Genomic DNA, 26,113 nt, shown 5'->3' with positions numbered 1-26,113 from the left:
AAAATGTGGCTCTAAAGGATCGGACGGACTGAATTCATATTACAACAGGAACTGGACTGGTGCTCGAGGAACACGTCCGCTGAATCTTCACGCGGATGATTTTGTTCCACAAAAGGATGCTGCAAATAACAGTCAAAGTAAAGCTCCCATAGCTCGGGCTGTCACTGTCAGACCTGTAGATGCAACAACAACGCAAACTGACGTCAGACCATCACACACAACCAGCACCCAAGTGAATGTCAGGCCTGGACCAGCAGCAACGACACAAGACACTGGCCCAGTAATAAGTCAAACTCAAACAACACAAATGTTTCCAAACACCTTGAATCTACCCCACAACAATAACCCCTGCAATGATATTATGGACATTATGCAAAGGCAAAATGATATCACTGCACTGTTGGTTCAGCAAAATTTAACATCTGCTTTGCCTGTGAGAAATATTCCTGTGTTTGATGGTGACCCTCTTCAGTTTAATTCCTTCATGAGATCTTTTGAAAACTGTGTAGAAGGAAAAACTAACAATGCCAGTGATTGCTTGTCATTTTTGGAACAGTACACCAGGGGACAGCCAAGAGACCTTATCAGGAGCTGTCAGCATTTGCCCCCAAGTGTGGGTTATCAGAGGGCCAAATTCCTGCTGATGGAGCATTTTGGCAATGAACATAAAATCGCTTCTGCTTATATGGAAAAAATTCTGAATTGGCCCCCCATTAAAACAGAGGATGTACCAGCACTGCAATCTTTTTCCCTGTTTCTTCGAGGTTGCTCCAATTTAACACAGCAGATAATGTACATGAAGGAGTTGGATATGCCCTCCAATCTCATAATCATTGTGATGAAGCTTCCTTACAAGCTACGGGAGAAGTGGAGGAGCGTTGCATGTGATCTGCAGGAGCAAAATGGATGTAGAGTAATGTTCACTGACCTCGTGACATTTGTGGAAAAACAAGTCAAAATCCTCTCTGACCCATTTTTTGGTAATATTCAAGATCTGTCACCTGTCAGCCGCAGCAAAGCCCCCAATGTCAGTCACACAAAGCAAAGAAGAAATGGAAGCACTTTTGCCACCAGTGTCTGTGCAGTAAAGGAAAGCAACAAGATCAACATGGACAGTAACATCAAGTCTTCCTCTGCCCAAAACTATAGCAAGTGTTGTCTATTTTGCAAACTTAACAGTCACTCTCTGGATAAATGCTCACAGTTCAAGTTAAAGATGCATCGGGACAAGATAAGTTTCATACAGGAAAATGGAATTTGTTTTGGTTGCCTGAGAGTTGGTCACAGAAGCAAAGACTGCAGGAGTCGTTTGGTCTGTATTGTGTGTAACCAGAAGCATCCATCAGTCCTTCACATTCAGCAAAAGGATAAAGGTACATCCTTAAAGGACGCACAAACTGTGAGCTCTCCACCGAGTGTTTCACATGGATCTTCTCAGACATGTGGAGCTATAGGGGCCGGTGATGAGGATGATGCTGTCTTCTCCATTGTTGCAGTAAAGGTGAAATGTCAGATGAGCAATGAGGTTGTGCAAACTTATGCTTTTTTGGATCCTGGGAGTTCAGGTACATTTTGCACTGTCAGTCTGGCAAGGAGACTGGGCCTGAGAGGCAAACCAGCCAAAATTTTACTGAGAACCATGGCGCAGAAGAAAATTGTGAGCACCACTGTGTTGTCTGGTGTGGAAGTGTCTGGCATGGATGTGGATGATTTTATCGAGTTACCGAATGTTATGACTCAAGAGACTATGCCAGTATCAAGACTGAACATTCCACAGCAAGAAGATATTGCGAAATGGTCTTATCTGAGGAACATAAAACTTCACCATCTGGATGCAGAGGTGGATCTGCTCATTGGGACAGACGCTCCTAAAGTGATGGAACCCTGGGAGCTGATTAACAGCCAGAGTGAAGGACCATACGCAGTCAGAACCAGAGTTGGCTGGGTGATTAATGGACCACTACGCAGTGGAAAGAGCAGTGGAGTCAAGACGGGCTGTTCCGTCATCACGACGAATCGTATCTCTGTGGAACATCTGGAAGAAATGCTCATCAGTCAATATAACCATGATTTCAGTGAAAAGACATCAGTGGAACGGTTGGAAATGTCAAGAGAAGACATTAAATTCATGAAAATTGTGCAAAGTACAACAGAACTGAAAAGTGGACATTATTGCATTGATTTACCTTTCAGAGAAGATGATCCTGCATTACCAAACAATCGCTGTGTGGCAAAGCAGCGGCTTCAAGGCCTGAAGAGGAAATTTGAGAAAGATATCAAGTACAAGGAGGAGTACACTTCATTTCTCAGTGACATGTTGGATCAAGGTTATGCTGAGATGGTACCCACAGAACAGCTGGAACAAGATGATGGAAAAGTGTGGTACATTCCCCATCACGGAGTACATCACCCTACCAAAGGAAAGTTGAGAGTTGTATTTGACTGTGGGGCCATATATAAAGGAACTTCACTGAACCAGCATCTGTTGCAGGGACCAGACTTAACCAACTCTCTGATTGGAGTCCTCATCCGGTTCAGGAAGGAGCCTGTTGCAGTTATGGCAGACATCCATGCTATGTTTCATCAAGTGCAGGTACCTGATAAGCATGTTGACTTCCTCAGATTTCTGTGGTGGCCCCAGGGCGACACCGACCAAGAACCAGCAGAATATCGCATGAGGGTACATTTGTTTGGAGCTGTATCATCCCCAAGTTGCGCTAATTATGCCTTGAGAAGAACTGCAGAGGATAATACGTCTGATTTCTCCCCTGAAGTAATAAGTACCGTCAACCATACCTTCTATGTAGACGACTGCCTGAAGTCCACAGCCTCGGGGGGAGATGCCATTCAACTGGTGAAGGACTTGACTGCACTCTGTGGGAAGGGATGATTCAGTCTCCAAAAATGGGTAACGAACAGCCGGTCCGTGTTGATGTCAATTCCAAGTGACATTAGAGCAACAGAGATGAAAGAACTGGATTTGGAGCGATCTTCAAAAGATGAATGCATTCACAGTTGAACGCTGTATCAAACCTCATGACTTTGGCACATTTGTGACAGCGCAAATCCATCATTTTTCTGATGCAAGTCAAGCTGGTTATGGAACAGTGTCTTACTTGAGAGTGGAAGATGGTGATAAAGTGCACGTGGGATTTCTTGTGGGGAAAGCCAGAGTTGCTCCCCTGAAGCAAATCACCATTCCTCGCCTGGAGCTCACAGCAGCAGTTCTCGCTGTCCGAGTGGATGCCATGTTGCGAAAGGAGCTACAGTGGCAGCTGGAGAGATCAATGTTTTGGACTGATAGCACGACCGTCCTAAAGTACATCTGCAATGAAACTAGACGTTTCCACACCTTCGTTGCCAACAGAGTCTCTGTTATTAGAGAAGCTACAGATGTTGGTCAGTGGAAATATGTGAGCACGAAGATCAATCCTGCAGATGAAGCATCACGTGGATTGACTGCTGAGGAGCTTCTCACAAATGGAAGATGGATTAAAGGCCCGGAGTTCCTCCGTTTGTCAGAGAGTGAGTGGCCTGTGCCTGATTTTGAGCCAGCTGTGATTCCTGCTGATGACCCGGAGGTCAAAAAAGAACCAGCAGTGTATGCCATCGTTAAGCACTTAGAAGATCCCACAGACTGCCTCATTCATTACTTCTCATCATGGAGGAGACTTAAAACATCTGTTGCCTGGTTCCTTGAGCTTAAAAGAGTTATTTTGCTTTTGAGCCAAAAGAGAAAGGAGTTTAAGGCTGCTGAGAGTGACAAGGAAACGGGAGCTAAAAATTCTGTGGAACAAAAACTTCAGAGCTTCAAGGCCACACTTCGAAGGAGGATTTTGAACCGGGAAAATTATGAGGAGGCAGAAAAGGCAATCTTTCGTTTTGTCCAGAAGTACAGGTTTGAGAATGAAATTGCCTCACTGACACGTGGCTTGAATAACATCTCCAAGGACAGCCCACTGTACAAGCTGGATCCAATACTGGACGACGGCATTCTCAGAGTTGGGGGTCGTCTTCATAAATTGGCATTACCATCAGAAATCAAGCATCCTGTTATCCTGTCAAAAGACATGCATGTTTCCCAGCTTATTCTACGTCATATCCATCAGCAGCTTGGACACGCTGGTAGAAACCACATGTTGCATCGGCTTCGACAGAGATATTGGATCATCAGTGCCAATTCTGCTGCAAGGAGGACAATCACAGAATGTACAGTGTGCAGACGGTACAGAGGAAAACTCGGAGAGCAGAAGATGGCAGACTTACCAGAAGAGAGAGTCATGCCAGACAAGGCTCCTTTTACAGATGTCGGAGTGGATTATTTTGGCCCCCTGGAGGTCAAGAGAGGAAGAAGCCTTGTGAAAAGGTATGGAGTGCTGTTTACCTGCCTCACCAGTCGTGCAGTGCACCTGGAGGTGGCACACACACTTGATACACATTCCTGTATTAATGCTGTGCGGAGATTTGTTTGCAGAAGAGGCCCTGTGTCAAGCATGAGGTCTGATAACGGCACAAACTTCATTGGAGCCAACAAAGAGTTGAAGCAAAGTCTTGCTGCTTTGAATGAAGAGAAGATTCAAGGTGCTTTGGTTCAAGAGGGGGTTAAATGGAGCTTCAATACACCAGCAGCCCCACATCAAGGTGGTATTTGGGAACGTCTGATTCGCTCAGTAAAGAGCATGCTTTCTTCGGTTGTCGGACAGCAGGCGTTGGATGATGAGGCCCTGCAGACGCTGTTTTGTGAGGTGGAGGCAATACTGAACGACAGACCCATCACAAAAGTTTCTGATGACCCCAATGACCTTGAGGCCCTTACACCCAATCATATTCTGTTGCTAAAGGGAAAACCCATCTTTCCACCAGGACTCTTTGAACAGACTGATCTATACACAAGGAAAAGATGGAGACAAGTACAGTATATTGCACAACTCTTTTGGAAAAGATGGATATCCGAGTACTTACTTGTGATGCAAGAAAGACAACGGTGGACAAGGCCAAGAAGAAACTTCTCTCCAGGAGATATTGTCATCATCGCTGATGCTACAGCTCCCAGAGGATCCTGGATGATGGGCCGAGTTCTGAGTACCAAGTCTGATGCCAAAGGATTGGTCCGTTCTGTGTGCCTTCAAACTAAGACCAGTGTTTTGGAGCGGCCTGTAACGAAGATCTGCCTGCTCCTGGAGGCCACGGCTTAGGATCATGGACATTATTCTCTCTCTTTCTCCCTTACTTCTCTATACTCTGTCTGGTTGTTTCGTTTACAGTATTCCAGAAGAAGACGGAAGAATCACCTCCCGTTAGAGTTAGGGAGAGATAAAGAAAATAGCTCCTTTTAGAAATTAATGTAATTGTGAGTTTACACTTTCCACAATTAGGGGCCGGAGTGTAGGAGCTATTTGTCACTTTTGTATTATTTAATCATTTATTATTTAGTTAGTTTTTGTGGTCTAGTTTTGGGAATACACTTTTAATTTGTTTATGATATTTAGTATTGATTAAGTTTATTTTGTTACTTAACCATGTTTTATTTTGAAAGTACTGGGTAGCTGGAGCGCACCAGGTGAGATTACATATATGGGTTGGCAGACACAGGTGAGGCAGGCACCTGGGAGGGCAGATGGTTTTTTACCAGGGCAAGAGAGGCGTCAAAGATCTTTGTTCGTTTGTTTGCCAGGAAAATAAACCATTGGAAACTTGATTTTTTGCCTGGACAATGGACTTTTTGTATCCTGCGTAAATCCACTCCCTAGGTGTCTCAGTGGCCGTTTGATTATTATAGTTTGATACTTTGAGTTGAATATTTTGATTTATTTATTTTGTTATTATTCACCTGGAGGACAAATAGCCACTACAATGCCACTGTTGTCTGCTTTCAGCTTCTGGAAAACAGAATTGTTTTTGCCATAACTTGCACTTGCATTATCGGCAGTGTATGCTGAAATCATGTCCAGTTGCAGGTCATTTTCTTTTAATTTGTTTGTAATCTGGCGGTGTATGGTAGCAGATGACTCATCGCTGTCCTCATAAAAGTCAAGGATCTTGCTCTTCAAACCCAACTCTGGAGTCCAATATCGGAGGGACAGCGGGAAAAGCTTTGTAGTGCCGTGATTGGAAGCATCCGAGGCCACTGAAAAAAATGGCGTGTGTGTTTTTGTCACTTTGGAGCTGAACTATTGGTGTTTTTAATTCTTTAAAAAAGGTCTCTACAGAGGCAGGTACAAGCACATCTGTAACTATGGACGCCGCTTTTGTACGACCACAAGACATTTTTTTTGCTATCTCCGAGTCTGGAAAAATGGCCGGTGCTAGCTTATTAGCACAGTCTTCTGACCTGTATGAATGAGAGTGCTGCACGGTGTGGTAAACGTTTGTTATTTCCGCTGCTGTTACCTTATCTGTCTGGTGGAACTCGTCTTTGGGTTTCAGCAGGAATAAATCCATAGACCGGGTTGTCTCTTTCTGAGTCAAACGTTTTTTGTGAGTGTCACATACACTGTGTCGCTTCACATCGTATTCCCCGCCGTGTGAAACTGAAAAATAACTCTGGCAAAGTTCGAAGAAAACCCGCTGTGAATCACCTTTCACCTGTTTCACCCAGTCATATTTAATTTCACAGTCTTTGTTATACCTGCATCTCCTCTTTTTTGTTGTCGTTTCCATCATTTTTAGCCTGTTTCTCCTCCAGTCGAGTCGAGACTGTTTTCAGCACCGCCACCGTTGCGCGTGTACGCGGCGCGCAGCTGCAGCAGCAACGTCACGTACACACTTGACCACACTTGACCACACATGTGCGCAGTTTTATTGACAGCATCATTATCAAATAAACAGCCCCGTAAAGACAGCCTTCTCTGTTTTCTTCGCATCCATTGGACAAAAGCCAGAGGTAAAAAAAAATAAATAAATAAAAATAAAAAAAAAATACAGATGTCAATCAAATTGCGGGACATCATCTCAATATGCGGGACGCGGAAAAAGTGATGAAAATGCGGTGTAGTGGAGCAGATTAAGGCCAAAAATAGCAAGGATCGTTCAGTTGCGGATACAAGCATGAAAATTGGTACACATACTCTTCGAAACCCACTCTATTCAAAAGTACTGCGTGCCACGCAAAATTAAAAGGGGACGGCCTCCAAAATCCAAGATGTCCGCCCAGAAATGTGGTTTTTCCTTTATAACTCGAAATGCATCGATTTTAAGCCCCATAGATATATTGAGTGCGACTATAAATTTGGGCATTGCGGACATTTTGGTACCAAATACATGTCTGTATCTACTACGGTTCTCGTAATACAGCATATAGCATATAGGTACTTTTACAGACTCGCGGGAGAAATAGACATTTGAACATTGATTGTTGTTCAGTGAATATTGTAGGCTAATATGAGAATGTTTTTTTCCTAACCTTTTTAAGTAGGGTTATTAAAGTTGGGTTTTAAGTAGGATTATAAAATTCTAAGTCCAGTGTTCAAGATGGCTGCCATGAACTTGAAATAATCATTTTAGCAACTACGAAACATTTTTTTGGCATGCATGTTTTTGTTCTATGCATCCAATGGGGCCATTGCAGAATTTAGAGTGAATGTCAGCACACAACCAGGGCACACTTGTGGCATCACTGCTGTGTAACTCAGCATGGGGTTCAGTGTCAGCTAATCTAGGTATACGATGCATTATTATCCTTGTTTATGTAGTATAGTTATAGTTTAGTGTCCCAAATGCTGTCTGGAGAGAGGTTGGACTCAGAGACACTTGGAGAGAGGTCAGGCTAAATTTATGGACTTTTCACAGGGTCTGGAAAACAATCCGCCGTTCTTCTATGAACCAATCAAGAGAAACACAGTTGACTTCTTCAGACAAGACTCATCTTCTGCTGATGCCTCGAAGCAGAAGATTCTCAAGGAGGACTGTCAGCTGTTCGCAAAGCTTTTCATCTCCTGTCAGAGCCGGGAGTGTGACCTGGAGGAGTTCTTTCAACATGAGAACCAGTCCTTCCCTATTGCCTTGAGCAAGGGTGGGAGACTGTACTCTTGCCAGAAGTCTCAGCTGACCTCTATCCTTGAGACGTATGTCCCACCAGTTGACAAAGAACCTCAGGCAGACGTTCTCATTGTAGATGGGTCAGCTTTGGTACATTCCCTGGCACCAAAATGATCCAAGACATTTGAGGACTATGCAGATCTGGATTTCCTACCAGTGATACACATGTACACCAGCAAGTACAAAAATTACACATCTAGTCTTTGATGTGTACAGTCCATCAAGTCTTAAAGCCGAAACCAGGTCCAAACGTGGCCAAGGAGGAAGACGCAAGGTGACAAATAAAAACGCTGTGCCTTCAAATTGGCATAACTTCCTGAGGCACAATGACAACAAGACCGAGTTGTACCACTTTCTTGCTGACAAGGTTGCACACATGTTTGCTCCAAACATAGTGATTGTCACAAAGGGACCTGCTGTCTTCAGCACTCCTGCAACTAGTCTCTCAGGACTTGATGAATGCTCTCACGAGGAAGCTGACAGCCGCATCTTTGTGCATGCCAAACATGCTGCAGAACATGGTAGCCAATCTATCATGATCAAGGCAAATGACACAGATGTTCTTGTCTTAGCACTAAGGGCTTGATTTACCAAAGGTTTGCGTGTGTAAAAACGTGAGCAAACTTGACAGCACCCGCAAACCAAAGTGCCAGCTGATCAACTAACAGCGTGCAAAGAGGACTGCGTCTCTCAAATGCGCAAAATAGCACACGCAATCCATTTAGTACTTTTGCCCTGATGAATAATCAATATGGGGCGTACCCGGCAGAAATCCTAAATACTGGGAGGGGAAGATGCAAATTGGTCCATTTACCACGCGCAATGAGATTTACCAAGCCTGAAAGTAATTGCGCGTATTGTGATTGCGTCTGTATTTAATACGTTCGAAAGGAAGGTGCTAATCTGCTGCTGCTGTTATTGTGGCAAGGAGGAAACATCCAAAATCAAAGAATACGCAGAGAGAGAGAGTCTTTATTCTGCTGCATGCTATTTGGAAAATGGTTGCACAAGTTTTATTAAAGGCCACTTTTTCTGTAGTTCTTCGCCTTATATCTTGCCACCTTCTTTTAATGTGCCCCCCTCCACTCGCCCACAAGCAGGCCAAGCCTTTGTGCCAAAACTTTGTATTTTATTGATTACTTATCTTATTGAACGTGAAATCATCCTTCGTAAATTACATTTCATTAAAACCTGTGCTTATTAATCACAAAACACAGGTTAAACATCATGACCAAATCCGCTCCGGCCCGGTGTGTCAGTATCAGCGCAGACAGACTGCAGCTTCGCCTGAATTATGGTTCCGCGTTAAATTGACGGCGTAGCCGACGGCGTAGGGTCGCGGTGCGGTGTGCGTCGCCGCGTACCCTACGCCGTCGTTTCTGCGTTACTGTAACGCAGAACGATAAATCAGCCTTTAGTGTGCGCTCTGTGCGCTGTTCTGAACACTTCTCTTCTCTTCTTTCGGCCATATGATGGTCCCGTCTGTCACACATTTACTGTCAGTGTTTGCTATATAATATATAATATTTGCAATCAGGGCTCCAGACTAACTTTTTCACAGGTAGCACTGGTGCCACCTAGCTTTTCATTTAGTAGCACCAAAACAAATTAGGTAGCACCATATTTTTCATTGCTAACATTAGTTACATTATTAAGCATTAATTAACTGTTTACAGATTAACAATCATTATGTATAGGAAACACATATAGCCTACAGTTAGGCTAATTAATGTTTACTACTCAGAGTTAGTTAATAAATTAAAAGTTAGATAATATAATTTATATAAATGCTTAGTAATGTTAATGTACTAACTAATGTTAGGCTAATTAAGGTGACTTTATAATAATAATAATAATAATAATAATAATAACTTATTGTAAAGTGTTACCTCTGTGTTTTTATACCTGATCCTGATCATACCTGATCATTTACCTACAGAAATGAAAATGCTACATTTAGTCTGGGCTATCTCGCCCATCAGACAATCTAGCAACAGAAAATAAAACGGCAACAAAAATAAATATAACCATAAATATACAGGACTGTCTCAGAAAATTAGACTATTGTGATAAAGTCCTTTATTTTCTGTAATGCAAAAATGTCATACATTCTGGATTCATTAAAAATCAACTGAAATATTGCAAGCCTTTTATTATTTTAATATTGCTGATCATGGTTTACAGTTTAAGAAAACTCAAATATCCTATCTCAAAAAATTATAATATTCTGGGAATCTTAATCTTAAACTGTAAACCATAATCAGCAATATTAAAATAATAAAAGGCTTGCAATATTTCAGTTGATTTGTAATGAATCCAGAATGTATGACATTTTTGTTTTTTTAATTGCATTACAGAAAATAAAGAACTTTATCACAATATTCTAATTTTCTGAGACAGTCCTGTAAACTTGTTTGCGTCGTTGTGCTTGAACCACTTCTGAATATCCATGTTAGTTTGTGTTAACGGAGCAGCAGAGAGCAGCGTCTTGCAGATCAGTGACGTACACTGGCTGATTTATGGTTCCGCGTTGCACCAACGCAGATCTTACGGCGTAGGATACGCGGGGACGCGAACGTACGGGGCGCGTCGCCGCGTACCCTACACTGTAGGCTACGCCGTCGATTTAACGCGGAACCATAAATGAGGCTTAACGCGGGCGCATTTATCAGTTTTCTTTTCGTCTTTTCAACTGAGCAAACACATAAACTGAGGGTGCAATGCTTATGCACCCTCGTAGAACCGGGCCTGGGCCTGTCCCTCGTATCTTAACCACGGGAACTGCCAGCCATTGTTGTTGAAAGCCGTACTTTTTTTTCTTCTCCCCACTCTCCCCCGCCTCTTTCGCCAACCTGACACTTCTTGTCGCTCCCTCTGCTGACCCTTCTCCTCCTCCACCACCACCAGCCCATCTTTCTTCTTAAAAGAATCGACTATAGACCGCTTCATCCTGCATCTGCTTTGTTTACCTTTTTGAGCGCGCTGCGTGTACGCGCGCGTGCACTGCTGTGCACGTAACGTGCGCAGACCGTACCAGGTGCAGTCAGACAGGTATAGGACTCGCAGGAATGAGCCAGAAAGTGAAAAAAAAGTAAAATATTTTTTTTTCCACTAGTCCTCTTGCAAGTAGCACCGGAGCGACCTAATTCAATTTTAACTCGCACCTTAATAAATTAGGTCGCATATGCGACCTAATAGGTCGCACTCTGGAGCCCTGTTTGCAATATACTGTGGACATCTGAATAAAAACTTAACTCATAAATAGATGAATCAAAGCGCTCTCCAGCTCTGTGTCTGATTGTCTTTTTCTCCTCAGATCATGCCGAGCACCGCGGGGTCACGTAAACCCGACCAATTAAATATTAAAATCAAATTCAGTCCTGTGGCCCGTTTTTCGATTTCGTATTTTTGATCTGTGCCTAAAATTGAAATATGAAAAACCAGCCGTTTAACAACATAACAACATAACCAGTCACTTTTTCATGTTTTGGTTTTTGATTGGCAATTGAAAATGGAAATAACGAATGATACACGGATTCATCCAGACTCTCCATGGCGCAAAGGTTGCACTCGCAAACCGTAAGACGCGCAACACCTCATTTAAATACTGCAGTTTGCACCTGTTATCAATTGCGCACGCAATCTTAGTTGATCACCCGCAAAACACACAACAACAGCACGCGCAAACGTTTTCAGTGCACACGCAATTTAGTACTCTTTATTTAGGATCTTAGTAAATCGGGCCCTAAGTGTCTTCACTGCTCTTCAAGAGGCTGGACTACAAAAGATGTGGCTTGCTTTTGGGCAAGGTCAGAGCCTGCGCTGGATCAGTGTGCATGACCTAATTCATTGTCTTGGCCAGGAGAAGATCAAAGGAATGCTATTCTTCCACGCATTTACAGGATGCGACACTGTGTCAGCCTTCCGTAACAAGGGCAAGAAAACTGCTTGGCAGACATGGGACATATGTCCAGAGGCCACACCTGTATTCTCCAAACTGAGTATTTACCCTCCCACAGTGGATAATGGTGACCTAGAGATTCTGGAGAAGTTTGTCATACTAATGTATGACCAGAGCCGTCTGGGAGATTTGCGAGGCCCTGTGCGAAATGGCTCGGGGGGGCCCTCGCGAAATTTTGGGGTTTTTTGGGTCGGATCGGGTGTCTATATGCGCAATTTTAACTCTCCAATTAGCAAAATACTGGATACCTTCCCCTGCCTCATCATCATTTGACTTGCCTCGACGCGGGGCCCCACGGCTGCTTGAGACCCGGTCGGATTGCTGATTTTTGTGACAAATTTATCAAACAAGCCTTTCAGAGAGGCATTAAACTCTTCCATTTTCTTTAGTTTTTTCTTTTTTCATCCCCTGATGGAAATTTCCTGAATCTGTCTCGTTCTCTCGACATTGTGTGACAGTTTGTTCCAACTCCACCCGTCTGGATCAGAGCAGCTTGTGTCAATGCGCTTGGTCTGATCAGTTGTATTGAACAACAGACAAGCGTCATCATTGCACATATATTTTATTGATATGCACAGACTAGTACACATTTAGGTCTGTAATGGAATGTGACTGTTGATATTTATAAGGGAAAAAACGAAAACAAAAAACGAAAAAAAAAAAAAAAAATTTTTTTTTTTTTTTTTTTTTTCAAAAACGGCCCATAGCGCGAGGCCCCTTGGGGCGCGAGGCCCCGTGCGGTCGCACGGTTCGCACACCCCTTGCGGCGGCTCTGTGTATGACAGATCCAGCACAGCTGCTACTGTGGATGAGGCCAGGCTTGACATGTTCACCAGAAATCAGAGGCCTTATGAGTCAATCCCACCAACCAGAGCAGCTCTGCTCCAACACACCAGACGTGCTGCTTACCAGGCTGGTTGTGTGTGGGCCCAGGCAACCCTGTGTCAGCCAGAAGCAGAGGACCCTGCAGACTGGGGATGGCAGAAGCTTGGTGAGGAATGGCAGGTCTTCTGGACAGCCAACACTCCAATAGCCAATTCCTGCGAACAGCTCACCAAATGTGGCTGTAAATCTGGCTGTCGTGGCAGGTGCAAATGCTATAAACTGGGTCTTGTGTGTACAGCTCTGTGCAGTTGCACCTGTGAGGTGTAACACTACATTTGTGTGGCTTTGCTCTCCCAATTCTGTAAAAGTACCTATAATTCATAGACCAAAATATGGGCATGCTAACTCATGTTGCTAAAATGTGATTACTTCATAAAGATAAATGTAGTCTCAACAGGGCACAAGCCAGTATCCTATTTATATAAATAAACTAAAAGACAAAAAAGACATAAGAAAGAAAGGATAAATAAGCAGGCAGGCAGGCAGACAGACAGGGACAAAAAAACATAATAATATCCAAATTAAAAATAAATGCAGCCTCAACAGGGCACAAGCCAGTGTCCTATTTGTATAAATAAACTAAAAGACAAAAAATACTTAGGAAAGAAAGGATAAATATAAACAAACATAAATAGACAGACAAGACAGACAAGACAAAAAACATAAAAAAAGTAAAAAAAAGAAGAAAAAAAGAAAAGAAAAAGAAAAAAAAAGTAAAAAAACAAACAAACAAACAAAAAAAAAAGATTAATGCAGCCTCAACAGGGCAGGCGTCCTATTGGTGCCGGTCCCAAGCCCGGGTAAATGCAGAGGGTAGTGAGAGGTAGGGCATCCGACATATAAAACCAATAAGAAATATAAAATATGGATATAAGATGAAATGATGACAGCATAGAGCATCTTTTTCTATGCATTTTGGGGACTTGGGGACCTAGTCAGCCAGGCTAAATCCGGCCCTGCTCCCGAGTCTGTAAAAGTACCTATATGCTATATGCTGTATTACAAGAACCGTAATAGATACAGACATGTACTTGGTACCAAAATTTCCGCAATGCCCACATTTATAATCACATTCAATATATTTATGGGGTTTAAAATCGATGGATCTCGAGTTATAAAGGAAAAACCACATTTATGGGCGGACATCTTGGATTTTAGGGGCCGTGCCCTTAAAATTTTGCGTGGCACGCAGTACTTTTGAATAGAGTGGGGTTTGACGAGTATGTGTACCAATTTTCATGCTTGTATCCGCAACTGAACGATCCGGGTCATAATCTGCTCCACTAGTGCAGTCCCGCACAAAGCGGGACATCTGGTCACCCTAATGTCGACCAAACACCGCTGGGTCTCATTTCAGTCCAGCTCCACTTTCTCCACATCCTGTTGCAGTCTGGTGCTTTACATCTGATTAAAGTATTTACTGTTAGTTCCCCCATGACTTCAGTGCCCACACCCTGGGTGGGGTTGGCGAAAGGGCCTTTCTGTGTGGAGTTTGCATGTTCTCCCCGTGTTCCTTTGGGTAGCTAATGGGAGCTACCCTCACAAAAACATGCAACAGTCCTGGGCTATACATGCCCCCTCTGGCCAACCGGGGCGCCAGATGGGGTGGGGAGGATCCGGCCGGAATAACGTGATCCTTCCACGGGCTACGTCCGGCCGGAGAAGACCCACCCTGTCTGGTGAAAAGATGCGGCCTGCTCACTCCTCAGGTTAAGGAGGAGACCTGAGCTCAGTGCAGGGCCCTCCCGGGGTTGGTCGAGGATGGCAATGCCCAGGACTGTCACTTAGGTAGGAGCACGGGGTGTAAAAATGGGAAAAAACCGGGATAAAAATATTTAAAGAAAAAAAAAAAGTATTTACTGTTTACTGATCTGCGTTAGGAGCACAATGTCATTAAAACAGAAACTGCTCTGATGTAATGGTCCAAACATCACATAAAACTGGAAAACGAATAAAAGTCAAATGAGAGTAAATAAAAAATAATTAGGAGGGCGTCTAGGTGTTGCACCCTGGAAATATTTCATTTAGATTATTATAGTTTTTCAAGTGTTGGATAAATACACAGAGCATTTTATTCATTGATGTAATGTATTTTCTTTGTCCACGCAATGAGGGTTTACGTCACTGAGTAGCGGGAAAAGAGAAGAAACGAGGCTGTAACGTAACGGTTGGTTGTGTGTGATACCCAGCTGCTCCAGAGAGAACCGTAAAAACAAATACGTGCAGCGTGGGACAAATAAAGTTGCAAAACAGAAGACGGAACACACGATTAAAGTATTGTGAATAAAATACATATAAGATAAACATACTAGGTGTGATAAAAGCAGCAGCTTCGACAGCGGGTGTGCTGCGTCACCTCCTCGTCTGCCGCCGTCCAATCACCGACATGCTGAACAACCAGCGGAGTCTCGACCAATCACAGAGGAGCGACGGCGCAGCGCGGTTTGCCTGCAGCTGCATAAATCAGCCTCTCTGATCGAAGCAGGTCATTCGTTTCTGAAGAAGGAAACATGCCTGAACCCGCCAAGTCCGCGCCCAAGAAGGGCTCCAAGAAAGCCGTGACCAAGACCGCCGGGAAAGGCGGCAAGAAGAGGAGAAAGAGCAGGAAGGAGAGCTACGCCATCTACGTGTACAAGGTGCTGAAGCAGGTCCACCCCGACACCGGCATCTCCTCCAAGGCCATGGGCATCATGAACTCGTTCGTCAACGACATCTTTGAGCGTATCGGCTCCGAAGCGTCTCGTCTGGCTCACTACAACAAACGCTCCACCATCACCTCCAGGGAGATCCAGACCGCCGTGCGCCTCCTGCTGCCCGGGGAGCTGGCCAAGCACGCCGTGTCCGAGGGAACCAAGGCCGTCACCAAGTACACCAGCTCCAAGTAGACCAACACCCAATACAAACCAACGGCTCTTTTCAGAGCCACACACCCAATCTGCAGAGCATCAAACTTCCTTAACCACTAAATATGAATAGTAAATATTGGGGTTTGTAACAATTGGCTATTGTTTATACGTTCACTAGGAACTATTGTTTTACGTTGCAGGAGAGTTGCTACCACGCATGAACAGGTTGGGCTGTTATCTTAATGATCCGTGTGCTGAAACTATAATAAACAATAACCCACTTGGGTTGAAATAAGAAATTCTGTAGTCATTGACTCATGAAAGACAGAATTGTAACAGGGTTAAGAATAAACTCTAAAATTATAAATCCACAAAGGTGCAAGTAATGCATGACAGAAATAATTGATTCCATTCAGCATTGTTAAAGCACATCAAATACCTTCTGACATGGTTGAGCTGAATGATTCTAATTAAAATAATTGTACTAGACGGTAAAATTCATTACTTTTTTTTTTCAAAAAAATTGTAAGATGGTTTATTTGTTGATCAGCATTAATTTGTATATTTTTAAGTTACTTAAAAATGTCTCAACTCCAATGACTTCTTGACTAAACTGTTTGCGAGGTTGGACTTTGTTCCCTCTGAGTCTAATTTAAATGTGTGTTTAGGACATACCTGTCAAACTACTGTATTTTACCTCTTTCCCACCGTCCTCCCGTATTAGTAACTTCTCGTTTTATAATATTTTTAAAGATCATTCCTGTGCCTCTCCTAACTGAATTGTAACCGGCCTCGTGAGAACTGCCACCTGCTGTAGTTTGGTTCTGGAGAGGTTAGTGGCAACAACTCAGAGATGGATGGATGTAACCAGAGAAGGCTACTGCCAATAAAGCGAAGACTTTGTTTAAATATCTCTGAAAATGGGATACTAAATTTACTTCCTTAAAGAGGAGCAAGATGGGGCAGAGAGCCACATGAGTTAAAATGACAAATTAAAAATGTAAATGTTTCACTTGAAGACAATCAATGTATATATTAATTGAAAATATTTAAAATAAATAAATGTGCTTTAATTCCCTTTTGTGTTTTCATTTAGGCTCTATTATAGGAATAAGAATGTCCACAGCATTTCAGTGTCAACAAAATTGGCCTATCAGGCTATGAGCACATCATTGTAGTTTGTAGATGTTTGACAGGTCGTTATTTTAGATTTCTTATAAACCTGTCTCAAAATGTAACAAACTGGACCTCTGTTGGGATGGAGGGTTTGCTGGCAGTGGAAAATGTCCCTTATTTTTAAATCCAAAACTGGACAGGTATGGTTTAGGATGTGTAAATACACGCGTGCACACAGACGGCCTCGCGGCGGCGAAACAGCAGCAGCTACTGCCTGACCCGGTTCTGCACAGGGAAAGATTACAGGGCGAGGAGAGGATGGAAGAGCAGCGTTTCCTCATTAAACGCATGTTTATTGATGCATTCATTAAGAAACTACTTATGTCAACATGGCCACCTTTTCCCAGTATGTTTCTATTCATTTTATGAAATGTAATTAAAACTTTGGAGGATTTGGCACAGCAAATGTACATGTATGTTCTTGTAATCCAGTTTTGATTCTTTTCCACTGGACCTGATAGAAGGTGGGATGGGAGGAAGTTTCCTTTTACATTTTCAAGAGAGAAAAATGTTTCACAATTTAAAATGTGTGATTAATATATCTTTATTTACATAGGAGACTGTCAGTTCTGACCTATATAGCCTACACTTCCACATTCAAGATAACCAAGCAGTTATATTTAAAAAACAAAACAAAAAAAAAACAGGCTAAATCCACAATTTTTCTTGTCATAGAATGGAAACCAAGCAACACTCAGATCTTTAGGGGACAGTCAGTGGAGCCAGACCTCCGCAGCTCCTGATTGGTGGATTCTGCTCTGCAGCTCAGCCCCGCCCCCATTCTCGCTGTTTATTGGATAGAATATTTTCTAAACTCCCGCCTCGTTTCTCTCTGTCCTGATTGGTGCGGCAGGACTCGTCCCGCGCTCTCCAGTATTTAATGAGGTTTTCCGCTGCTGGAGACACAGTTTCTCTTGACACCAGTTCCAGAAAGACTTTATCAACATGAGCGGCCGCGGAAAGACCGGAGGGAAAGCCAGAGCGAAGGCCAAGACCCGCTCCTCCCGTGCAGGACTGCAGTTCCCAGTGGGTCGTGTCCACAGACTGCTGCGTAAAGGCAACTACGCTCAGCGCGTCGGTGCCGGCGCCCCCGTCTACCTGGCGGCTGTGCTGGAGTATCTGACCGCTGAGATCCTGGAGCTGGCTGGAAACGCTGCCCGCGACAACAAGAAGACCCGCATCATCCCCCGTCACCTGCAGCTGGCTGTCCGCAACGACGAGGAGCTCAACAAGCTGCTGGGGGGGGTCACCATCGCTCAGGGCGGCGTGCTGCCCAACATCCAGGCGGTGCTGCTGCCCAAGAAGACCGAGAAGGCCGCCAAGGCCAAGTAAAGCTGCTGCTGAACCCCGGAACACAACGGCTCTTTTAAGAGCCACACATCTGTCTTCAAGAGCTGTGATTACCGTATAACAATTACATTATATTGTGATTTTTGTTCTTGTTCTTCTCTCACATGTCGCTTTGGATAAAAAACGTCTGCTAAATGACAGTATAAAACCACTAAAGATCAATCCACTAATACAACGACACAAACTTTAAAGCACAAAAGGTTGTATGGAGCAGTAACATCTGTTACTGGAAACTAAATTGTCAAGAAACGACCAATAACTACGTCTAGAGATGCGAGATGACTGAGTGCAGATTGTTTAAAAAAAGAAACATTTTAACATTTTGGATTATAGCACTAACTAGTTCATCGGTTGTCTGTTGGCTGAAGTGAGGCTCTGTAATAACTGATTTTCAGAGATAATTAAATATACATATAGCATAAATAGCATGTTTGTGAAATTATTTACTTTCTCTATAAAGGAAAATGTGTTCACTGGTGTTGCTTCAGAAACTTAGAAGTGACCTGTTCAAATCCAAATGTCTGTCTGTTAATCTAATGTGGAAATATGTAATTGCTTTTTTTGAAATAGTAATTGATAAAAGGATAAAATGATAAAATATATTACTACCGATATTTCAGTACATGTCGCTAACACACTGAACAACAACATCCATTAAGGTGGAGAAAACCCGTCCCTGTCCTCTAACACGTCCTCCAAAAAAGTACACATTCTTTTTTCCTTACCAGTATACACACTATAACGGTCCAGCTACTGGGGGTTGGTTTCTAGTGATTGGAGTAAATAAACTAATAAATAAAATAGATAAATAAATTAACTAACTTACACAACCGGGACAGAGAGACAGCAGGGGGCGGGGCTCCGGACTAGGCGGGAGTTTTGAAAAGATTCTATCCAATAAACGGCGCACATTGAGGCGCGAGCTCGCTCCCGGGGGGGGGGGCGGGGCTGCAGAGCAGAATCCACCAATCAGGAGCGGAGGTCTGGACCGCGTCACCGAGTCACACACTTTAAGAGCAGCGAGTCTCGCTTCTCCCAGCATTCTTGTCCTGATCCAGAACCAGTCGCCATGGCCAGAACCAAGCAGACCGCTCGTAAGTCCACCGGAGGCAAAGCCCCCAGGAAGCAGCTGGCCACCAAGGCCGCCCGGAAGAGCGCCCCGGCCACCGGCGGAGTGAAGAAGCCTCACCGCTACAGGCCCGGTACCGTGGCTCTGAGGGAGATCCGCCGCTACCAGAAGTCCACGGAGCTGCTGATCCGCAAGCTGCCCTTCCAGCGGCTGGTGAGAGAAATCGCTCAGGACTTCAAGACCGACCTGCGCTTCCAGAGCTCCGCCGTCATGGCCCTGCAGGAGGCCAGCGAGGCTTACCTGGTGGGGCTGTTCGAGGACACCAACCTGTGCGCCATCCACGCCAAGAGGGTCACCATCATGCCCAAAGACATCCAGCTGGCCCGCCGCATCCGCGGGGAGAGAGCTTAGACCGTCTCCCCTCTAACCCACAACGGCTCTTTTAAGAGCCACCAACACCACTAAAGAGCTGCTTCCAGCAATCTCATTACATTGTCACCATGCAGAACATGATTCCCTCAATTAAATAGTTTAGCTCTTCTTCCATTATAATTAATAAGCTACATCTAATATTAACAGTATAAGATCTTAAACATACACTAGTAGTTAGTTTTTATAGCATTCCCTGCTTCTTCCATCTTTCAGCCCTTTGCAAATTTCACCTCTGTGGGACTATTAAAGGATTCTTATCTTATCTTTGTTTTACATATTTATGTAACGAAAGACATTTTCATGTTTTAAATTCTGTAAATTTCACATAAAAGAAATATCAGAATAATCATAAAAAATGTACATTCATTTGAGTTTAGTGGAATTTATTAATAATTGGAGGATGAACAATAGTGAAAAACCATTTTCATGTTTATATTTATCCATTGTTATACCATTCCATCATTCCGAAACCTTTTTCTTTTCCCCTCTACACACATGTACTAATCCAGTAGGTTTCCATTGCTGTGCTGCTGTACTCTGACATTTGGGTTAAATAAAAGTTCTAGAAACTTTTTTTTTAAACATTTTTTTAACATTTCAAAAGTAGAAAATGACTAAATTTGATTCAAAGTGCTCAAGAGACACTGATTGACTGTTTCAATTGTATGACTTGAACTGTAATCAAGAAAGAACAGGAAATATCAGCGTTGCATACCAAATGACAACTGACAGGATACATAACTGACTTGAACTTATAAAAATGTAATCAATAACAAATTTGCAGTTGCATGAGTACCACAATATTTTCTTATAAGAAAACAATATTTCTTATGTGACACAATTTGCCTTTTAAGGAAGATGTGGTGGCTCTTAAAATACTAAGATACTGCAAAAAGTGTCCTTATCTGTTAAGCAGTTAGAACACACAGTAATATTGAATAACTTGGGAAAGGAATGGGCAGGAACACTGATTCTTTGCACATTTGGCAATTCTACAGCCATGAAATCAAAATAAATCCAGGCGGCTTGAGTGTAATTACGATAGTAAAAGGGTTAATAAGCAACATTAAGAAATGCTGAAGCCCATGAGGGAATTATTGATACTCTGAAATGTATAGTGGAGTAAAAATTCAACTACAAATAAAAGAGAAATGGGTTGAAACCTGGTTCTTGTAAATTGTTTGAAACTGTAATTTTACCTTTGTGTAAAATAAAATACAGTACTGTTCCCTGGAATGTACATTTGATACATAATTGTGCAATTTATTGTTAAAAAAAAAAAAAAAAAACAAAGTGATAGGAAAAGAACTCTCAGGATGAGGTGGTGGCTCTTAAAAGAGCCTTTTTGGTTTTCTCCAGCAGTGATGCTTCACTTCTTCTTGGGTGCTGCCTTCTTGGCTTTGGGCTTGGCCACCTTCTTGGCGGGGGACTTCTTGGCTGCGAGTGCCTTCTTCACCACCTTCTTGGGGCTCTTGGCGACCTTCTTGGGGCTCTTGGCCGTCTTCTTGAGCGCTGCGGGCTTCTTGACCTTCTTGGGGCTCTTCTTGGCCGCTGCTGGTTTCTTGGCTGCTGCGCTCTTCGCCTTCTTCGCTGCTGCGGGTTTCTTGGCGGCGGGCTTGTTGGCTTTAGGAGCCGCTTTCTTCACGGGAGCTTTGGCCTTCGTGTCAGTGTTCTTGCTGATCTTGAAGGAGCCGGAGGCCCCGGTCCCCTTGGTCTGGACCAGGGTCCCCTTGGTCACCAGGCTCTTGATGGCGGTGTTGACGCGGGCTTTGTTCTTGTCCACGTCGTATCCTCCGGCGGCCAGAGCTTTCTTGACGGCGGCGGCGGACACGCCGCTGCGCTCCTTGGACGCGGCCACGGCCTTCACGATGAGCTCTGCGGCGCTGGGGCCGGCCTTCTTCGGCTTGGACACCTTCTTCTTTGCGGCTTTGGCCGGAGCCGGAGCTGGAGCTACTTCTGCCATTTCGAGCGGCTGCGAGAGTCACTGCTAATGATGAGAAGCCGGAGCTCCGACGGAACTTAAACACACCATGAGAACCGTGGAGACTCAACCCGCGGCGCCGCTCCATCATGGCGGACGGACGGCTCCGCTTGTGTTTTCTCCTCGTCGATAAAGGAGGAAAACTGAGTGCTGGAGCCGCGTGAGACGCCGCCGTGAGCAGAGAGGACGGCAGACTCGTGTCTCCGGGGGTCCAGCTCATGTCCAGCTCGGATGTCTCTGCGGTTTGTCCCGGGAGACTTCAGACGTCCCCGAGTGGCCGCGCTGCTCGACACATTTCCTCTCTTATTTTTGTTTTAAAATGTCGTGAAATACGTAAGGGCACTTAAAAAAGGCTTTTTCCCAATGACCAAATGTACGTCCCCAGATGTGAAGTAAGAACAATCCCGTGTTGGTGTTTATTTCTTTATAAAGCTGAGATAAAGTGTGAGCAGCAAACACACTGGTGCAGGTGGAGGCTCGTGTCTTTCCCTTTGGTCTTCAGCAGGAATAATGTTGACAATCAGTGCAACTCTGTTCTCCACAGAGCACAACATTAACCGTTGGATGCACAACATGGGTCAAAAGTGACCCGGATTATCTTTTTTTTTTCTATATCTTTGCAATAAATTAATTTCATAATTCTGTCTTCAAGGCAGTGGTGTAGTTTACTTTTTTGTAGTGGGTATAGTGTCCAAACTCATCCATCCCACCCGTCCAACACCTCATTAGCACCATCACCACCTTGTTTCTGATGCTGCCTCCTAACATGTTGATATAACTGGTCTTTAACATTTATACTGTAGGCTGAGCTTTAGTGAATGGGATTCAGATTCAAAGCTTTTTTTGTTCATGTAATGACAAACCTCTGAATAAACATTTCCATTTGGGGATTAATAAAGTCATACCAGACGAACAAGCTTTCCTTGAATATAAATAAATCAAATTATATTCTTTTTAGAAACAAAAACACATTTTTTCCTGAGCAGGATTTAAAGCTCCAAATTAATAATATTGAAATCCAACAAGTTTCATGTGTAAAATGTATTGGTGTACTAGTGGATGAAAGATTGTCCTGGGGAAAACATATTGAGTTTGTATGCAAAAAAATGATGAAGTCCTATGGTATTATTAGAAGAGTTCCTTTCTTAGTTAATCAGTCCTGTCTCATGATATTATATTATAGTCTAATTTATCCATACTTGACATATTGCAACATTGTTTGGGGCGCTTCTTATTCTTCGTAGCTTAACCAATTATTTTTAATTCAGAAAAGGTTTTTGAGAATGATTTCATATTCTACTCATCAAGCACCTTCTGCACCCTTATTTAGCAAAGTTAAATTATTATCAATTGTTTCTATTAATATGTTTTAAACATGACTGTTTATGTTTAAGTTCATTCATTTCAAACAAGACATTCCAGGCACTTTTCATCATTTTTTTCTGTTATCATCAGATATTCACTCTTATTCAGTTAGAGGTGGAAGAACTTTCATTTACCTCTTTGTCTTTTACCTGCAGTCACAAATCCTTTATCAAATGTCATGGCCGGCAACTCTGGAACTCTTTAGATCGGTCTCTTAAGTTTCATCATCCTTAAAAATGTTTAGGACCAGCTTGGTGGGGAATCTCTTATCTAGGCTAAATTAATAGGCTATTCTAATTGAAATGAAATTGCCATTTTATGGATACTTTTGTTTGTGTTTATTGTGTTTTTCTTTGTTTCTTTTACCTTTTCTTTTTTCCTTTCTATTCTTTTTCTATTGATTGATTTGTTTTTGTGATTTTGTATTGAGGGGGAGGATTTTTTATAAGCCCCTCTGGCTTCTTTTCCTCTCCTGCACAATTATTTGTCCTTGTATGTTAAAATAATTACTGTGTTATCATTGTGCATATGAATAAAAAAATAAAAAATAAATAAATAAAAAATACCTATTTTTTTATTAATTTATTGTATGCATCACAATACTTGTAACAATCAATGAATGAACAATAATAATAACTTAGGCTCATCAGTAGTAGTAACAATGAACATATTTTAAATGAACAAGAAAACACCTTAAATTGGCTTCAAACCAGACAAAACCAAATATTTGACAAATAAACTTCACCTGAACAAAGTAAGGTTCAAAAAGATAAAATATCCATACTTTTTCACACTCTGAAGCAACAAAACAGCTGATCCATCACTGGGCTGGTGGACAGCAAGCTGAAGAGAAGGTAATGACACAAAGGCCTAAACACGGTGAGGAAAACAGGACTTTAAACTTTAAGGGCTATCGGTGAGATCACTTTTGAACTCTTAAATACTCTGGAGCTTTTTATTTTGGATGAAAATGTATCTGTTGCTCTGATGGCTAACATATTCTGTGTTCTGGATAAAGTTTAAATATAACCTTTATCTACATATATTTACCTTTTTACCTAAATTAACTGTATTTACTACATTATTACTTATCTGTGGCTCATAAGCAGTTTCTTTTCCGAGCTGTTCTGTATCGTTTAAACTGAACAAAATAGCACGAAACACAACTGCTTACCCTCCTACTGATTTGAACTGGGACATTTTGCAATGAACGTAAACAGAAATGATTTTATATTTAATTTAGCTTTTCCACGGACCACCTGCAGTACCGTCACGGACCACTGGGTAAACGCAAACCATGGACATTTTCTAGTGGGTATACGGCGTAAACCTGCGTATCACATAGACTACACCACTGCTTCAAGCTATACCTCAATTCACTTGTTTCTAACCATGAAATATCTTTATTTTTAAATAAAACCCCTTTTTTGAGTCACTACCTTTCTAATCCACAATATGGGTCAAAAATGACTCATATCCATGTGTTATTTTATTGTTATTTTATGTATGGCTGAGTGTTAGTATGATATACCTTTCATTATTCCATTTATGCAGTAAATGTCTTGATTTTATTGAGCATAAATACTCTTCATTTTTTGTTCTTACTTCTTACTTCATGAACCAACACAGCTTTTGTATCTCTACATCAAGTTTCTTCACACATTTTCCACACTGTTTGGTGACACCTGGAGTTGTTTCAGACGCTTCACAGCGCAGCATTCTGCATGATGACAAAGCCGTGGGTGACAGCACTCTGGGAGAAACCAGAGCGCTGTTTCACTAAAGTAGGATTCAGAAATCCAGGATAAAAGATAAATCCAGGCTTGACATCTCACCATCAGTTCATCCTGGATTCATCCATTTCACAAAGACCAAACCAGCTCAGCAGGCGCGGCTTTGTTCAGCCAGGTGTCAGTAACTCAGGTAAATGCACATCTACAGATTTCTTCAAGAGACCATGAGATCGATCACAGATTCACTGATTTTACAACAGATAAATTGCTTCACACCAAATGAGCAACATCTTTTGATGGAGGGTTATGAAGAAATAAATCACAAACTAATAAAGAAAAGAAACACTGTTGCTGTTATAAAGGAGCAACAACGTCTGAACGCCTAAATAGCCTCAAACACACATTTTCTAACCACTACTCTTAAATTACAATCATATCATTCATGGATCTACCAGACATTTGCTCAGATTAACAACTTTAAAGTTGTTAACCTTCTTTGGTGGAAGTCTATAATGTAATGTGTGAATCTGACACATTATTAATCTGTTGTTTTTTTTGGTGACACATTTTATCAATATTTATACAGGATTTGGAAACAGGTCCAGATTAAGTATAAGAACATTTTGCAGACTGGTAAATATCTGTAAATAAATGTTTACTACCCTGTACAAATGACTGGTCCTGATTTAGAAGGTTCTGCACACAGATTTAATCCCTGTATTTACTTTAGCTGTTAAAAAAAAGGCTCATGTGTCTGGCACAGGACTCATTTTTGACCCATGTTGTGCATTCGAAGGTTGAATAAAGTCTCATCGGTGGACGGATATCACTTTGCACAACGCCCAAGGCACATTCAGCGCTTCTTAATGCCCCCTGGTGGTGTAACGCAGTAACTGTTTCTACTATAGTTTGAACACAAAATACAACTGAAATAGTTCTTTTAAATGACTAAAACTCAACTTAAAACTAAACTCAACTAAAACCAATACAACAATTGTGCGTACACAGTTGGGTGTCACACCAAGCATACACTGTTCATTGTCAGTTTAAAAAAAAAAAAAACTATCAGACTCCTGATATTACATCAGTAATAAGTTTATTTAAAATCATTTTTCCCCTCACACATCCATACCCGCAGGAAATGTAATTTAGCTGTCTGGTTTCAGTACTGGTGTTGATGTGATGCTGCTAGTCATTTAATGTTCTTAATACACCATAAACATTATCCTTTGTTATAGTAATTGTTCACAAACTGAATAAGGCCACGTTTACACGTAG

General features: G+C 42.4%; 3 protein-coding genes across 3 annotated transcripts in view; 2 read left to right on the top strand and 1 right to left on the bottom strand.

The window, feature by feature from the left end:
- Positions 1-26,113, top strand: part of pold4 (DNA polymerase delta 4, accessory subunit) — a 223,616-nt gene that overhangs the window by 103,807 nt on the left and 93,696 nt on the right. The gene's annotated exons all lie outside the window — the stretch shown is intronic.
- LOC133447807 (histone H4) overlaps positions 1-26,113 on the top strand; it is a 71,787-nt gene that overhangs the window by 6,482 nt on the left and 39,192 nt on the right. The window contains exons 2-5 of the mRNA XM_061726503.1: positions 8,375-8,379; positions 18,139-18,171; positions 19,320-19,653; positions 24,011-24,018. Of these exons, the coding sequence (XP_061582487.1) occupies positions 8,375-8,379; positions 18,139-18,171; positions 19,320-19,653; positions 24,011-24,018 (380 nt within the window). The remainder of the gene's footprint in view (positions 1-8,374; positions 8,380-18,138; positions 18,172-19,319; positions 19,654-24,010; positions 24,019-26,113) is intronic.
- Positions 21,099-21,719, bottom strand: LOC133454213 (histone H1-like). Its single transcript, XM_061733147.1, has one exon. It carries the CDS (start codon positions 21,717-21,719, stop codon positions 21,126-21,128), a length of 594 nt encoding a protein of 197 aa, XP_061589131.1. The 3' UTR covers positions 21,099-21,125.

Source organism: Cololabis saira, chromosome 1 (assembly GCF_033807715.1).
Source record: "Cololabis saira isolate AMF1-May2022 chromosome 1, fColSai1.1, whole genome shotgun sequence".
Lineage (NCBI taxonomy): Eukaryota > Metazoa > Chordata > Actinopteri > Beloniformes > Belonidae > Cololabis > Cololabis saira.
Note: the sequence above shows the minus strand (reverse complement) of the source record. Positions and strands in the feature narration are given on the sequence as shown.

What these genes read in the sequence shown, in the direction of transcription:
- LOC133454213 (XM_061733147.1), bottom strand. Translation starts at nt 21,719, where the DNA reads ATGGCAGAAGTAGCTCCAGCTCCGGCTCCGGCCAAAGCCGCAAAGAAG.